Here is a 16,690-nt window from a genome sequence, read left to right as displayed (position 1 = left end):
CTTGTGAATATAAACATACAAAACATAAATTCAGAATTCTGAGAAAACAGTAAAAATTAGAAAAAAGTGTCAAAATTGCAAGATGCAACTCTAGAATTCAGAGAAAAGAAACAAAAATGCTACGTTATAAATGAGTTATAAATGAGTTGTAAATTAAGAATTCATAAAAAATTAAAAATTACAAATTGAATTTTGAGAAAACTGTAAAAATCTAATCTTTTATGAATTCTTAATTTATAACTCATTTAGAACTTTGCATTTTTGTTTCTTTTCTCTGAATTCTAGAGAAAATTCAACACTATATTCCAAAAAATTAAACACAATAAAAAACTATGAGATGTAATTTTGCATTACGTCGAAATAAAAACATTTTCAGCTACGAAATGAATGAAAAATGAAACGTTAAAGCCTCATGGAGTCGTTTACCAGCGTTAAAGACTTGTGAATATAAACATATAAAACATCAATTCTGAATTCTAAGAAAACAGTAAAAATTAGAAAAAAAAAATTGTCAAAATTGCAAGATGCAACTCTAGAATTCAGAGAAAACAGCCACGTTATAAATAAGTTATAAATTAAGAATTCATAAAAATTTTAAAATTTCAAACTGAATTTTGAGAATTTAGAATTACGTCAAAATAAAAAAAGTTTCAGCTACGAAGCAAGTGAAAAATGAAACGTTAAAGTCCGAATTGTTTACCAGCGTTAAAGACTTGTGAATATAAACATACAAAACATAAATTCTGAATTCTGAGAAAACAGTAAAAATTAAAAAAAAAAAAAAGGGTCAAAATTGCAAGATGCAACTCTAGAATTCAGAGAAAAGAAACAAAAAAGCTGAGTTATAAATGAGTTATAAATTAAGAATTCATAAATAATTAAAAATTACAAACTGAATTTTGAGAAAACAGTAAAAATCGAGACGAGAACACAATATTCCAAAAAATTAAATACAATAAAAAACTATGAGATGTAAATTCAGAATTACGTCGAAATAAAAACATTTTTAGCTACGAAACAAATGAAAAATGAAACGTTAAAGCCAGAATGGAGTTGTTTACCAGCGTTAAAGACTTGTGAATATAAACATACAAAACATAAATTCAGAATTCTGAGAAAACAGTAAAAATTAGAAAAAAAGTGTCAAAATTGCAAGATGCAACTCTAGAATTCAGAGAAAAGAAACAAAAATGCTACGTTATAAATGAGTTATAAATGAGTTATAAATTAAGAATTCATAAAAAATAAAAAATTACAAATTGAATTTTGAGAAAACTGTAAAAATCTAATCTTTTATGAATTCTTAATTTATAACTCATTTAGAACTTTGCATTTTTGTTTCTTTTCTCTGAATTCTAGAGAAAATTCAACACAATATTCCAAAAATTCAACACAATAAAAACTATGAGATGTAAATTCTGCATTACGTCGAAATAAAAACATTTACAGCTACGAAATGAATGAAAAATGAAACGTTAAAGCCTCATGGAGTAGTTTACCAGCGTTAAAGACTTGTGAATATAAACATATAAAACATCAATTCTGAATTCTAAGAAAACAGTAAAAATTAGAAAAAAAAATTGTCAAAATTGCAAGATGCAACTCTAGAATTCAGAGAAAACAGCCACGTTATAAATAAGTTATAAATTAAGAATTCATAAAAATTTTAAAATTTCAAACTGAATTTTGAGAATTTAGAATTACGTCAAAATAAAAAAGTTTCAGCTACTGAAGCAAGTGAAAAATGAAACGTTAAAGTCCGAATTGTTTACCAGCGTTAAAGACTTGTGAATATAAACATACAAAACATAAATTCTGAATTCTGAGAAAACAGTAAAAATAAAAAAAAAAAAAAGTCAAAATTGCAAGATGCAACTCTAGAATTCAGAGAAAGAAACAAAAAGCTGAGTTATAAATGAGTTATAAATTAAGAATTCATAAATAATTAAAAATTACAAACTGAATTTTGAGAAAACAGTAAAAATCGAGACGAGAACACAATATTCCAAAAATTAAATACAATAAAAAACTATGAGATGTAAATTCAGAATTACGTCGAAATAAAAACATTTTTAGCTACGAAACAAATGAAAAATGAAACGTTAAAGCCTCATGGAGTTGTTTACCAGCGTTAAAGACTTGTGAATATAAACATACAAAACATAAATTCAGAATTCTGAGAAAACAGTAAAAATTAGAAAAAAGTGTCAAAATTGCAAGATGCAACTCTAGAATTCAGAGAAAAGAAACAAAAATGCTACGTTATAAATGAGTTATAAATGAGTTGTAAATTAAGAATTCATAAAAAATTAAAAATTACAAATTGAATTTTGAGAAAACTGTAAAAATCTAATCTTTTATGAATTCTTAATTTATAACTCATTTAGAACTTTGCATTTTTGTTTCTTTTCTCTGAATTCTAGAGAAAATTCAACACTATATTCCAAAAAATTAAACACAATAAAAAACTATGAGATGTAATTTTGCATTACGTCGAAATAAAAACATCTACAGCTACGAAATGAATGAAAAATGAAACGTTAAAGCCTCATGGAGTCGTTTACCAGCGTTAAAGACTTGTGAATCAGTCCTAATTGATCCGAATCACCTCTGAATGATGCGAACGCTGACAAAACACATTCATTCATGCACGCACGTTATTATTAAAGAATAATAAAAAAAATAAAATACTTGCAATGTTAAGTATACTATTTCTACAGATCCAAATGTAGCATTTTAAACTAAATTCCGCCAATTTTATTTTTTTAAAATGTTGCTTCTAAGTGATTCAAATGAAGTACTTTTCTAAAAAAACGTACGCTGCAAAAATGCAAAGATTCCACTGCATGCACATAAACATACTTAAACGAGGATTTATATTAAGATTAATTGATCTGAGAAGTAAAATGACGTCAAATATTAATTTTCAAGTACATCGCACTTCAAAACAAAAAAAAAAGGAAGTGTATCTTGTTTTGAAGCATGAATATGTCATTTTCATTCCCAATTAAATGCACTTTGATTTAAAAATGAAGAGTTTAACGTCTACATTCACTTCACATCTGACGTGATTTAACATCTGAAGTCAACAACATTGACGCTCGTCCTAAGAAGCGAGGAGAGGACAGGCTGCTTTGGCTCTGCTTCTGGAAAACTGCATCTGAGCAGCGGTTTGTCCTCGTCGTCCCACGGAGCAGGAGAGGCGGATGAATGTCTGTCATTCTTTCACTAACACGGCTCTGCGCTTCCAGTCGCCCGAGATGATCACGTTTTTGAGCTCAGCGGCGACCAAAGAGTTAAACGAATGCCGTTTCTGTTCAGTTCCAGAGCTCTACGCAAACCCCGGCGAGTCAAACTGAAAATAACTCTTTATTAGTTGAATGATTGATCGCAATTAATAAATGTTTTATTTACATCTTATATGTGTGTGTGTGTGTGTGCTATATATATATAAACACACACGCATGCATTAAAAAAATATATTAACTTATATATAAACGCATAGATTTAAACACTTCAAAAAATATGCACACACACATATTTTATGCAAAAAACATTTCTGAGATTTATCATAATAACAATATCAATGGCGATGATGTTTCTTGTTATCTTTTCTATTTTTCTATTCTTAAAACAGGACAGTAAACATGTCACAAAACACACGGTTTATCGGTTTATCTTCAAGATATTTTTTTGTAAGAAATGTATACTTCTAATACGGCGCTGATCGCCTTCATCACCGTGTATGATGCTGAAATATGAATGCAGAACATGATATCTTGATATCTCGGGGACTCACACGTGTCCGAGCTCGTGAGCGATGGTGAAGGATGAGCTCAGACCGTTCTCCTCACTGATGGAGCAGCTTCGGTACGGATCACACATCGTCCCCAGCTCCGCCAGACCTTCATTAACACACACACACACACACACACACACACACACACAGTCAGTAACACACACACACACACACAGAGTCATTAACACACACACAAACACACACACACAGAGTCAGTAACACACACACACACACACACACACACACAGAGTCAGTAACACACACACACACACACACACACAGAGTCAGTAACACACACACACACACACACACAAACACACACACACACACAGAGTCAGTACACACACACACACACACACACACACACACACACAGAGTCAGTAACACACACACACACACACACACACAACACACACACACACACAGAGTCAGTAACACACACACACACACACACACACACACAGAGTCAGTAACACACACACACACACACACACACACACAGAGTCAGTAACACACACACACACACACACACACACACACACACACACACAGAGTCAGTAACACACACACACACACACACACACACACACAGAGTCAGTAACACACACACATACACACACACACACACACACACACACAGAGTCAGTAACACACACACACACACACACACACAGAGTCATTAACACACACACACACACACACACACACACACACACACACACACACACACACACACACAGAGTCATTAACACACACACACACACACAGTCAGAGTCAGTAACACACACACACACACACACACACACACACACACACAGAGTCAGTAACACACACACACACACACACAGAGTCAGTAACACACACACACACACACACAGTTATTGAAATGCTAAGGTCATAAAATGATTGTCGTCCATCAACCAGCAAAACTAAACTGAAATTTTAAAACAAATCAATCAAATGTGGCTCTTGAGCACAAAACTATTTTTTTCACTGAGATTTATACGATATGAATAAATAAAAAGCTTTCCGTCGATGTCTGGTTTGTTCGGAGAGGACTATATTTGTCCGAGACTCCACCGATTGAAAATATAATCTGAGAATGCACATCTAAATATTGAGAAAATCATCTTTAAAGTTGTCTAAATGTTCTCAGTAATACACATTGCTAATTAAAAAAATGAAGTTTTGATATATTGATGGTAGGAAATGTACTAAATGTCTTTCCTTAATAAGCTAATGATGTTGTGTGCATCACATGAATCACGTCCCATGCCTGATCAATAGAGCTACTCTCAGAGAAGATCAGGTATAGAAATATAGAAATTCATAATGTTTATGGCTCTCGGAAAGAAACTTTAAGTCTCAAGTCCAAGTTCACGCAACAGCGTGTCTCGAGTCCTAGGTTTCCATCTCTGAGAGAGAGCGATGCTTTTGGTGGTTTTCGGGCCCTAAGCACCTGCTGGGGCCCGGCACAGGTGGCTGGTCCTATAAGAGCCGCTGATGACAGTCAAATGAAGCACAGCTGACAGACTTCCTGCTTCAGTCCGGACCCTCAGTGACCCACACACTAATGAAAGCCCTTCATTACTGAAGAACGACATCTGATTTTTAAACAATGTGCATTCATATTTTTTTACATTTTCTGCCATATAATGAACCATAATAATAATAATAATAATAATAATAATAATAATAATAATAATAATAATAATAATAATATTAATATTAATAATAACAGCACCAATAATAATAATAATAATAATAATAATAATAATAATAATAGCACTAATAATAATAATAATAATAATAATAATAACACTAATAATAATAATAACACCAATAATAATAATAATAATAATAATAATAATAATAATAATAATAACAGCACGAATAATAATAATAATAATAATAATAATAATAATAATAATAATAATAATAATAACACTAATAATAATAATAATAATAATAATAATAATAATAATAATAATAATAATAATAATAATGACAATAATAACACTAATAATAATAATAATAATAATAATAATAATAATACCAATAATAACACTAATAATAAAACTAATAATAACACTAATAATAATAATAATAATAATAATAATACCAATAATAACACTAATAATAACACTAATAATAATAATAATAATAGTGATAATAATAACACTAATAATAATAATAATAATAATAATAACACTAATAATAATAATCATGACAATAATAACACTAATAATAATAATCATGACAATAATAACACTAATAATAATAATAATAATAATAATAATAATAATAACACTAAGAATAATAATCATGACAATAATAACACTAATAATAATAATAACAATACCAATAATAACACTAATAAGAAGAAGAAGAATAACACTAATAATAACAATAACACTAATAACACTAATAACACTAATAATAATAATAATAATAATAATAATAATAATAATAATAATAATAATAATAATAATAATAATAATAATAATAATAAAAATAATAATGAAGTGAATAAAAACATTTTTAACTTAATTTAAAAAAACATTAATCAATTTTATTACTTAACTCAGAAAGCATGATCTGGAAGACTGGACTGGTGTTTTATATATAACAATAAATAATCAGTTATTTTGTATTTTTAAAAACAAATCTCAGGCAATTTGATCAAATGAAGAGAGACCAATCTTAAAGTGACCGATTCATTTAGAAAAGGCAGTAAAATAAATAGATGTTTCACATTTTTAAACCTTTTTAAAATAATAATAATAATAATAAAAATATGTCAGTCTGGTTAAACGATGAGTCGAGAAGAGAAATAATTATTACAATGAAAAGTTCAAATAAGTGTATTTTACATTTGTTCTATATAAATAAAAAAGCCGCCTAATCAAGTCAAAAATATTTAAAATATTGATTAAAATATATTTTGCATTCACTATAACTTTTTGTGCATAATAATAATAATAATAGTAATAATAATACATAAAAAAGATCAATCGTACTTTGGGAATTGTTTAAATAAAAAGTAAATACGAGACCGGGAGGCTCTTACCTAACGTGTCACACTTGTCCTTCGCTCGGCAGATGTCCTCCCTGAGAAACAAACACACATCCCATGAGCGTGTTCATGCAGAAGCACACGGTAGAGGTCAGAGGTCAAAGGTCAAGCTCAGGTCACCTGGTGATGAGCAGCGCGGTGTCGTGATGAGCGGGGTGACCGTCGTCCAGGACGTTGTGGGTCTGCTGCCACACGCAGAAGTTATGAAGCGTCGCCGTGGCGTAGAAGTTTATATTCGGCCCTTCCTGAAGAAAACACGCACACTTCAGGGAAGACCTCCTGAGCTTCGACGAGCCGCTAGTCGTCACGCGTTTAAAGTACAGAGATTAATCTGAGCGCATCGTTTTTTCTTATTTAGTTCTGCACGAAGAAAGCTGCTAAATCAGGGGAAAAATACATGACGTTTTCAAACTTTGTATTATTTGGTGGTTTGCGAAGTCCAAAAGCTGAAGAAAATATATTTTTTTAAATGCATATTAAACTGTGTGTCGGTTGAGAAGTATATATTTGTTTTTATTATTTTAGAAACTAATTATTTTATATTTTAATTATATAAATTTTTCATTTTATTTCAGTTATTATTTTATTTATATATATATATATATATATATATATATATATATATATATATATATATATATATATATATATTTTGCATTATTATTTCAATTAACAATTTATTTCAAGTAATGAAAATGTGTATTATTTTTCGTCGATTTAGTTTTAGCTAACTATAATAACTCTTATATTGAGTCAGTAAAAAGTAAAACAATAAAAATATCATTTAAAAAAATATATAAAAAAGTTAAACAGTGTGCAGTGCAACAAGCACAATATTATTATTATTAAAAGGGGTTTAATACAAATAAATAGTTGATTTGCACTTTTAAAATTGAACAAAAAAAATGTTGCCACTCTTTTTCATTAACAAAAAAAAGGAAAAAGTGAAAACAGCATCTTTTATTTCAATTCATTAAATGTATTTATAAATAAATGACTGAATGAAGGTGGGGTTTTTTGCACAAAAAGTGCAAATGAAGACATTTTAAAATTACATTTTTCTAACTAATGCACTTTGAGAGTTCAAAATTAAGATCTTAAATTAAGATAATAATAATAATGATGTCAATTTTGTATTATTGCTATTCCTATGACACAATCTTTATAACCGTGTTCCCACACACTCGACGGGTTCAGAGGTACAGTACCTGCTCGTCGTGTATGACGATGAGTTTGACGATCATGATGTTGATGAGGTTTCCTACGCTGGGGTCTCTGTAGATGGAAGCCACCTGAAGCACAGACGCCACAGAACACAGATCAGATCCGGCTCTGGATCTCCTAAAACCAGCTTCACTTAGACCAAATCAGTTCAGAATAAAAGGACAATAATAGTAATAAGAAGAAACAACTAACAAAAAATGCTTAATTCAGCAAAAAAATGAGTGTAAATCAATAGTTATTATTTTATTTTTGTAAAAATTATACTGATTCTATAAACTTAAAAGGTTTCAATAATAAAAAAATATATATATATATATATATATATATATATATAATAATAATAATAAAAATATAAATATAGATATATTTATATATATTTATATATATAAATAAATACATAAATAATAATAATAATAATAAAAATTAAATATATATATATATATAAATAAAAAATAATAATTAAAAAAAAAAATATATATATATATATATATATATATATATATATATATATATATATATATATATATATATATATATGCTAGATGTTAAACTAGGTGATATAAAATATAAATATAAATTAATAGCAAATTTGACCCGAAGCTTAGCATAAATGTTCATTCTCTAACTCCATACAGCACCGTGTTATTTCCCTGTTTGCTCATCATACAGCACTAAAACATCAGAGCATCGTTATAATGGTATCTGTGAAGGCCTTTGCATCATTAAGTGTCCATCTGTTGTTTTGACTCAAAATATAAGGTGCGGGTGGTCACTGACGCTTCATATCAAAGCACGGCCTTGTGGGTAATTAGAGAGTACATCGCTATCACACATACACACACACACACACACACACACACACACGCGCGCCAGGGATGGAATCGATTAGTGGTTAAGCGCTGGAAAGATTGAATGAAGGATAATTTACTTACTACTGACATGATTGTGAGGATGTAGTGCTCCAGGTCGGGTCCGTGGTGTCGCACCATCTTCACGTCGGCCGTCACCATCAGCTCCACGAACGCGCGGATACGACAGGAAGCGCTTCCGGCGGGAACGAGAGCCGTCTTCGAGCGAGCCGTTTCCCGTATCGACATCACTTCCTCTTCCAGAGTTCTGTTGCTACGGAGACCGACGGGATCGTGGTCGGCATGATCTGCGCAAGAAAAACAGCTCTTTTACCGCATTACAGCAAAAATGGCTTTTTGAGCACAATTTTACTAGTATATTAAAATAATAATAATAATAATAATAGAACACACACATACTCACACACACACACACACACACACACACACACACACACACACACACACACACACACACACACACACACACACACACACACACACACACACACACACACACACACACACACACACACACACACACACACACACACACACACACACACACACACACACACACACACACACACACACACACACACACACACACACACACACACACACACACACACACACACACACACACACACACACACACACACACACACACACACACACACACACACACACACACACACACACACACACACACACACACACACACACACACACACACACACACACTCACACACACACTCACACACACACACACACACACTCACACACTCACACACACACACACACACACACACACACACACACACACACACACACACACACACACTCACACACACACAACTTAGTTGCTCGAGCTCTAGTTGTTTTAGTACTTTATTTCTATTTTGTTTCAGTATTCGTTAGAGTGGTTTTCTGGGTTGGTTTCTAATAGTCCTGATAAACACTGAACGCGTGTGAGGCCACGTCAGGAACCCGTATCTCCTCCACCCTCATCTCCAGAGAAGAAAGAGAAAACCTTCACGTCCCCGAGAGCTGCTGGTGTCTCAAGAAGGACTAGAACTAGAGGCTGTGACATCCTGATGACGGAGAGATCTTCTGGAAACGTCTCGCAGCTCTTATACGGCCAAACGGACGAGAGACGGCTCGTATCAGGAGATCTGAGACCCGCGCACAAAGACACACACAGATAAAGATGCTGTTTGTTCTGTTTGAAGGAAGCACAAAACACCCTCATCGTCTCCGCTCAGGAGAAATCACACACTCAAAGCATTCCCCCGGAGAACAATCGGTCACTAAACGGCAAGAACGGAGAGCAGACGGACGAACGATAGCATCCAAAATAGAAATTAAAAATCGGTTTACGTGGTATATGTGATGAGTATATTAATGCACATACAGATACACACGCATACAGTATATATTTGGAACATATTTGCAAGTTTATACATTTATATACTCGTATTCCCATATTTTATTTGATGTAAAATGTGCATATATACAGCATATATACGTATTGCATATTTTTATATTTTTCTTAAATATATACATGCATGTGTTTTGGATTTTACTGCACTTTTAGAAAGTAATAAAATGTCAATTTAGACTTTCTTATTTTTAAACACACACACACACACACACATTTGTTTTAGTGTCGTTAACTCTTTTTTTTTATGAATTGCAATTAATTGCACCTAATATACAATGATATATTTTTAAATATACTTTTGTATTGCAATAAGTTGACATAAAAATGATTTTCTAATTTATTATATTACCATTACAATAAATGTAATATGTATTACAAAATATGCAATAAATATATATATATATATATATATATATATATATATATATATATATATATATATATATATATATATATATATATTATTTATTGCATATTTTGTAATACATATTATATATAATATATAATTATATATATATATATATATAATTTTAAACATAAAAATGTATTCATAATATTTAAAAATATTTATATAAGAAATCAACCTCCTCATATTTAAATTGATGCTGATTCACATTTTGAAACCCTTCTATTTATAATAAAAGCCAACCGCGTCAGCTAATATTACAATATTACTAACATTACAAATCAGTCACATCTGAAAATGCAAAATGGCAAAAGTCAAGCTCTGGAACACACTGTGACTTTCTTAAGAAGCTTTCCCTCTCTCTAAGACGTTTAGTTCACTTTCTGCTCTGCTCTCTCTCATCTCTCTCACGTGTAAATAATATAAAGCCGTCCTCCTCGCAGAGATGCATGTGGATATATAACATCTGTCCTGGAGTCTTCTCCAAAGTCTCAGACAGGAAGTGTTCAGTGAGAGGCTTTACAGACTCGTCTCCAGCTGCATGTCAAAGCACAAAAACAATTACCAAACTACACAAAGCATTTCCTATAAAACCCCAGAGATCCCAGTTAATCTGCCGGAGCGTTTCTCCGGAGTTCTGGCAATCCTTGAGCACAAAACAAACAGAAACACTCTCAAACTGCTGTGTGTGTGTGTGTGTGTGTGTGTGTGTGTGTGTCTTAGACGCTCTTACATCAGCTTGGACAACAGGTGCATGAGCACACAGCTGATCACACACACACACACACACACACACACACACACACACACTGACTCACAACGCCTTCAGGACACACTACAAACACGAGTGACTTGGGCTGAGATCAGCGGCAGATCCAGGTCGTGACGATACGATTAGATGATTCAGAACCTCTTTCTCAGATCAAGACGTTCTCAGATGTGACATCAAAGACCCAGGCCCCGCCCACGACAGTTGATTGACAGTGGTGCGTTCTCACAGACCCCGCCCTCAGTGACCTGAAGGGAATGGGCCCGTTTTTATCATTTATGATGCTAAAAATACGCTGGTTAGCCATTTTCACGATGTAAGCCGAGAAAAGCCATCACCTCACGGAAGGGGGCGGAGTCAACAGAGCTCATTAGCATTTAAAGGGACATGTACTAAAACGGGTCGCTGATTTCAAGAGAACCTCTACCGCTGAGAAATCTGACCAAAGTATGTTATAAACTTTTCATTAAGGTTGTTAAGAATTATATCAGATTCAATAAAAACTACGCAAATGATGACCTTAAAAATGTATAAAGTTTTAAGTTTTAGTTTAAATTCAGGTTTTAATGAAGCAATTCAATATATATATATATATATATATATATATATATAACATATTTTATTTTATTTTTATTTTTAAATTCCCGGTTTTCGTTTTAAATTTATTTAAGTTTGAATCATTTTGCTTTCTATTGCTGTCATGCACATTTTCGTTATCGTTTTAGCCATTTTAGTACTCAAACGAATGCTTATTTCATTCCAGTGAGTTGCGAATGCACTACTTCTGCATTTTTGCATCTAACGTTCATTTCGATTAGCAACATTTCTAACGCTCAGCGATAACAACAACGCTCTTACTGGACGACCACTTGAGCACCGTGAGCGTTTTATCTCCCCTGAGATATTTTAAGAGTCACATCCAAGACAAAGCTGATCCTTAACCTAAACACACGGCCGATGAAAGAGCAGCAGCTATCAGTGTCTATTTTAGTCCGGCCCTGCAATAAACACCCTGCAATCCAGCACACGCTTACATCTTCGCATCTCCAGTCGCTCGTGCCGTACGACGACACGCTCGTTTAAACATGAACTCATTACAGGTGTTTCTACGCTTACTGACGCATACAGTCATCACAACACTGAGCTTTAAAGTGCTCACCTGGAAAAGAAAACACCTAGCAACGAGACAGAGCAATGCAACGATTCTCAAAAAACACACGTTGCATCTGCGCTCGCTCTCAAGTTAAAAGCCACAACTTCGGCAGACTCCTGTCGTCGAAAGCGCTCCGTATCTGAACATCGGACTGTTATCAGATTGAACCGAAGGCAAGGACACCTTTAGTCAAGCTCTTTTCATCCTCGGCTCTTTGATGCACGACCCAGATCCAGCGTCACATCTGCACAATAAAGACGCAGACGCTCCCTTAAAAGACGATTTCACCCAAAAATCCGATATGAGCTATTCTATAAGAATAGTTAAAGAGTGAAACGTTAAGACGATCCACTTTATGCTGCATCTTACAGAACCTCTTGTCAAATTATAAAACAATGAATGAATGAATAGGAAATTTAAAGAATAATGTTTTACCTTAAACCCCACTAATCTCAGACCCTAGTCATAGCAGTAACACACGCAGTGAAGACACAGTAAGGACATTCGGAAGAACTTACAGCCTTATAAGAAATAGCACGAGTCTTATAAACCAATTTAAGGAAAATAAAGAACTGAATGACATGAGGGTGAGTACATTTTTGCACGCATTATGACTTTGCAACCTTACTAATGCTAACACAGTTGGTTATTCCAGCGAAGTGTCTGATTCGTGTAAGAGTTGTGGAGCGGCTGGAGTTGATTTACTTTCATTAGATGAAGAATTCCAATAAGCGGCTCATAAAGAAGACGTTAATCCTCACAATAACGGTGATGCCAAAGCGCACGCCGGCACGCTTAAAACGCACCGCTGAGAAGAGAAACCACGACTTTCCAGCAGCAAAGCAACAAAGAGCGCGACGATAAAAAGTTACTGTGAATTTAACAGTAAAAGACTGTAATGATGCTACTGCTAAAAGCTGTTAAATGGCGACCTGTAAGTTCCCTATTTATACAGTGAAAAGAGTACATACGTTTACAGTAATATACCGTTTACATACGTTTACAGTAGTATACTGCTTACATACGTTTACAGTAGTATACCGTTCACATACGTTTACAGTAGTATACCGCTTACATACGTTTACAGTAGTATACCGTTTACATACGTTTACAGTAGTATACCGCTTACATACGTTTACAGTAGAATACCGTTTACATACGTTTACAGTAGTATACCGCTTACATACGTTTACAGTAGTATACCGTTCACATACGTTTACAGTAGTATACCGCTTACATACGTTTACAGTAGAATACCGTTTACATACGTTTACAGTAGTATACCGTTTACATACGTTTACAGTAGTATACCGCTTACATACGTTTACAGTAGTATACCGTTCACATACGTTTACAGTAGTATACCGCTTACATACGTTTACAGTAGAATACCGTTTACATACGTTTACAGTAGTATACCGCTTACATAAGTTTACAGTAGAATACCGCTTACATACGTTTACAGTAGTATACCGCTTACATACGTTTACAGTAGTATACCGTTTACATACGTTTACAGTAGAATACCGTTTACATACGTTTACAGTAGTATACTGCTTACATACGTTTACAGTAGTATACCGTTTACATACGATTACAGTAGTATACCGTTTACATACGTTTACAGTAGTATACCGTTTACATACGTTTACAGTAGTATACCGCTTACATACGTTTACAGTAGTATACCGTTTACATACGTTTACAGTAGTATACCGCTTACATACGTTTACAGTAGAATACCGTTTACATACGTTTACAGTAGTATACCGCTTACATACTTTTACAGTAGAATACCGTTTACATACGTTTACAGTAGTATACCGTTTACATACGTTTACAGTAGTATACCGCTTACATACGTTTACAGTAGAATACCGTTTACATACTTTTACAGTAGAATACCGTTTACATACGTTTACAGTAGTATACCGCTTACATACGTTTACAGTAGTATACCGCTTACATACTTTTACAGTAGAATACCGCTTACATACGTTTACAGTAGTATACCGTTTACATACGTTTACAGTAGTATACCGCTTACATATGTTTACAGTAGTATACCGTTTACATACGTTTACAGTAGTATACCGTTTACATACTTTTACAGTAGAATACCGTTTACATACGTTTACAGTAGTATACCGTTTACATACGTTTACAGTAGTATACCGTTTTTGGAAGTAAAATAGAGGGTAACCATAAATAACCGTAAACTGACATTCACAGAATTCATTGAGTTGTATTTTTTTGTCGATATAACTGCTTCTTCTTAGTATTTTCTTATCAGTTGTGTGTCTCATCCAAAGCTGTTAAATGAATGTTTATTGCATTGTTTCAATTTCATGTGTCATCGTGATGGTGATTAGTGTTTGTGTGAACTATACAGAGTGCAACAGAAAAAACAGTAAAAGCTATCTCTGTGAAAATGATCTCGTAAACCAAAAAGGTTTGCTGGTTGAATATGGGACATTTTGAACCGAGTATTATTCCCGCAGCTACTGTATTTTTTACAGTAAAATTCTGGCAACCACAGCTGCCATTTTTTTACCGTAATTTTTTTTTTACCATTTACAGTGTGTGAATGTATTTACCTGCGGCACTGCAGGGCTGAGAGTCCCGTGACTGCTTCCTGTAGACCAGGTGAGGTTTGTTGTGTTCTTCCTCGTACTCGTCTCCATCAGCGCTCAGCAGTGGCTCCAGGAAGAACTGACCGCTGTGTGTCGTAAACGTGCCGATCTGAAGAAAAATACCACACACTCAACATCAGAATACACCTAACAGTGCCATCTTTTATCAAACGGATGTTCCTGCTGTTTTAGAAAAACATTTTAGAATAAAGTATGAACCTGTGAAATAGTTAACGGTAAGCATATACGGTAAAAAACATTTTTTTTTACAGTAATATGCGATAAACATTACTTTAATAACATTATCAAAACAAGAAGAAACATCAAATGTAATGCAGGGAATCCTGCGTTCTTTTTCCACTTTCAAAAACGGTGTATTACCGTAATTAGCGTTATTACCGTTTTTCACCGTATATTGTAGACAACTAAAGAACAACAACTAAAGAAGGCCACAATCACAAAAAAATATCATAACACTAGCCTGTATAATCAATTAAAATTACGATATAATTAAGTGAATAAATGCAAAATGTAAATAAATGTAATAAAAATGGAATGCAATAATACGTAAAAATTTATACGACAAAAAATAAATGCAAACTGAATTATGCAGTAAAAAACGACAGTAAAATAAATTAAATACACATAAAATGACGTGCGTGTGAGAAAAAATAAATGAATAAAAATTAAATAAAATAATAAATAAATAAATAAAATTGTTACTAAAATATATTCTAAATAATTAATAGTAAAATAAAATATGATTTGTAAATAAATAAAAATCGATTTCAAAATCAATCAAAATGATTAATGTTAAATATTTAATGAATAAAAATGAATAATAAATAACGAGGCATAATGATTGACAGCCACATAAACCCTTCTCTGGAATCATGGGTCATCACCACGGAAACGAGTTCAAACACGGAACTCTACATTCCTGCATACATGCCGAACAGGAGCGAGCTTTATGATACTGTACGGAAAACATCCGACAAAAACATACCAGCAAATAATGAAGTGGAAAAACGCTCGGGTCTGTTTGAACCGACGGAAACACGTTTGACATGAGCTCAGCGAGTTTCCATGAAGACTTCAGATCACAGTCTGCCATTCATCTGCCCTCAGAAACATTTCTGTGTCATCTCTCCCACAGCGTGGCCTTTCAGCTCCGCAAAAACCGACCGCATTACAGCAAATATTCATTATTAAATCCAATCGTGAACAGACAACTGGGACAAGCATTTTAAAAATCAGAATAATCTGTGTGATTGCCGAAAAAGAAAAACAAATAAATAAATAAAACTAAACTAAAACAATATTTTAGAATAATTATTA

At 33.0% G+C, this 16,690-nt stretch overlaps 1 protein-coding gene across 1 annotated transcript in view; it reads right to left on the bottom strand.

Annotated features, from left to right (window-relative positions):
- LOC122331030 (A disintegrin and metalloproteinase with thrombospondin motifs 20) overlaps positions 1–16,690 on the bottom strand; it is a 90,363-nt gene that overhangs the window by 66,605 nt on the left and 7,068 nt on the right. Inside the window, exons 3-8 of the mRNA XM_043228457.1 lie at positions 15,317–15,461; positions 9,032–9,255; positions 8,084–8,167; positions 6,996–7,120; positions 6,870–6,910; positions 3,800–3,905 (exon numbers count right to left, since the gene is read on the bottom strand). Of these exons, the coding sequence (XP_043084392.1) occupies positions 3,800–3,905; positions 6,870–6,910; positions 6,996–7,120; positions 8,084–8,167; positions 9,032–9,255; positions 15,317–15,461 (725 nt within the window). The remainder of the gene's footprint in view (positions 1–3,799; positions 3,906–6,869; positions 6,911–6,995; positions 7,121–8,083; positions 8,168–9,031; positions 9,256–15,316; positions 15,462–16,690) is intronic.

Source organism: Puntigrus tetrazona, chromosome 25 (assembly GCF_018831695.1).
Source record: "Puntigrus tetrazona isolate hp1 chromosome 25, ASM1883169v1, whole genome shotgun sequence".
Classification (NCBI taxonomy): domain Eukaryota; kingdom Metazoa; phylum Chordata; class Actinopteri; order Cypriniformes; family Cyprinidae; genus Puntigrus; species Puntigrus tetrazona.
This window is presented reverse-complemented; position numbering and strand designations above follow the sequence as displayed.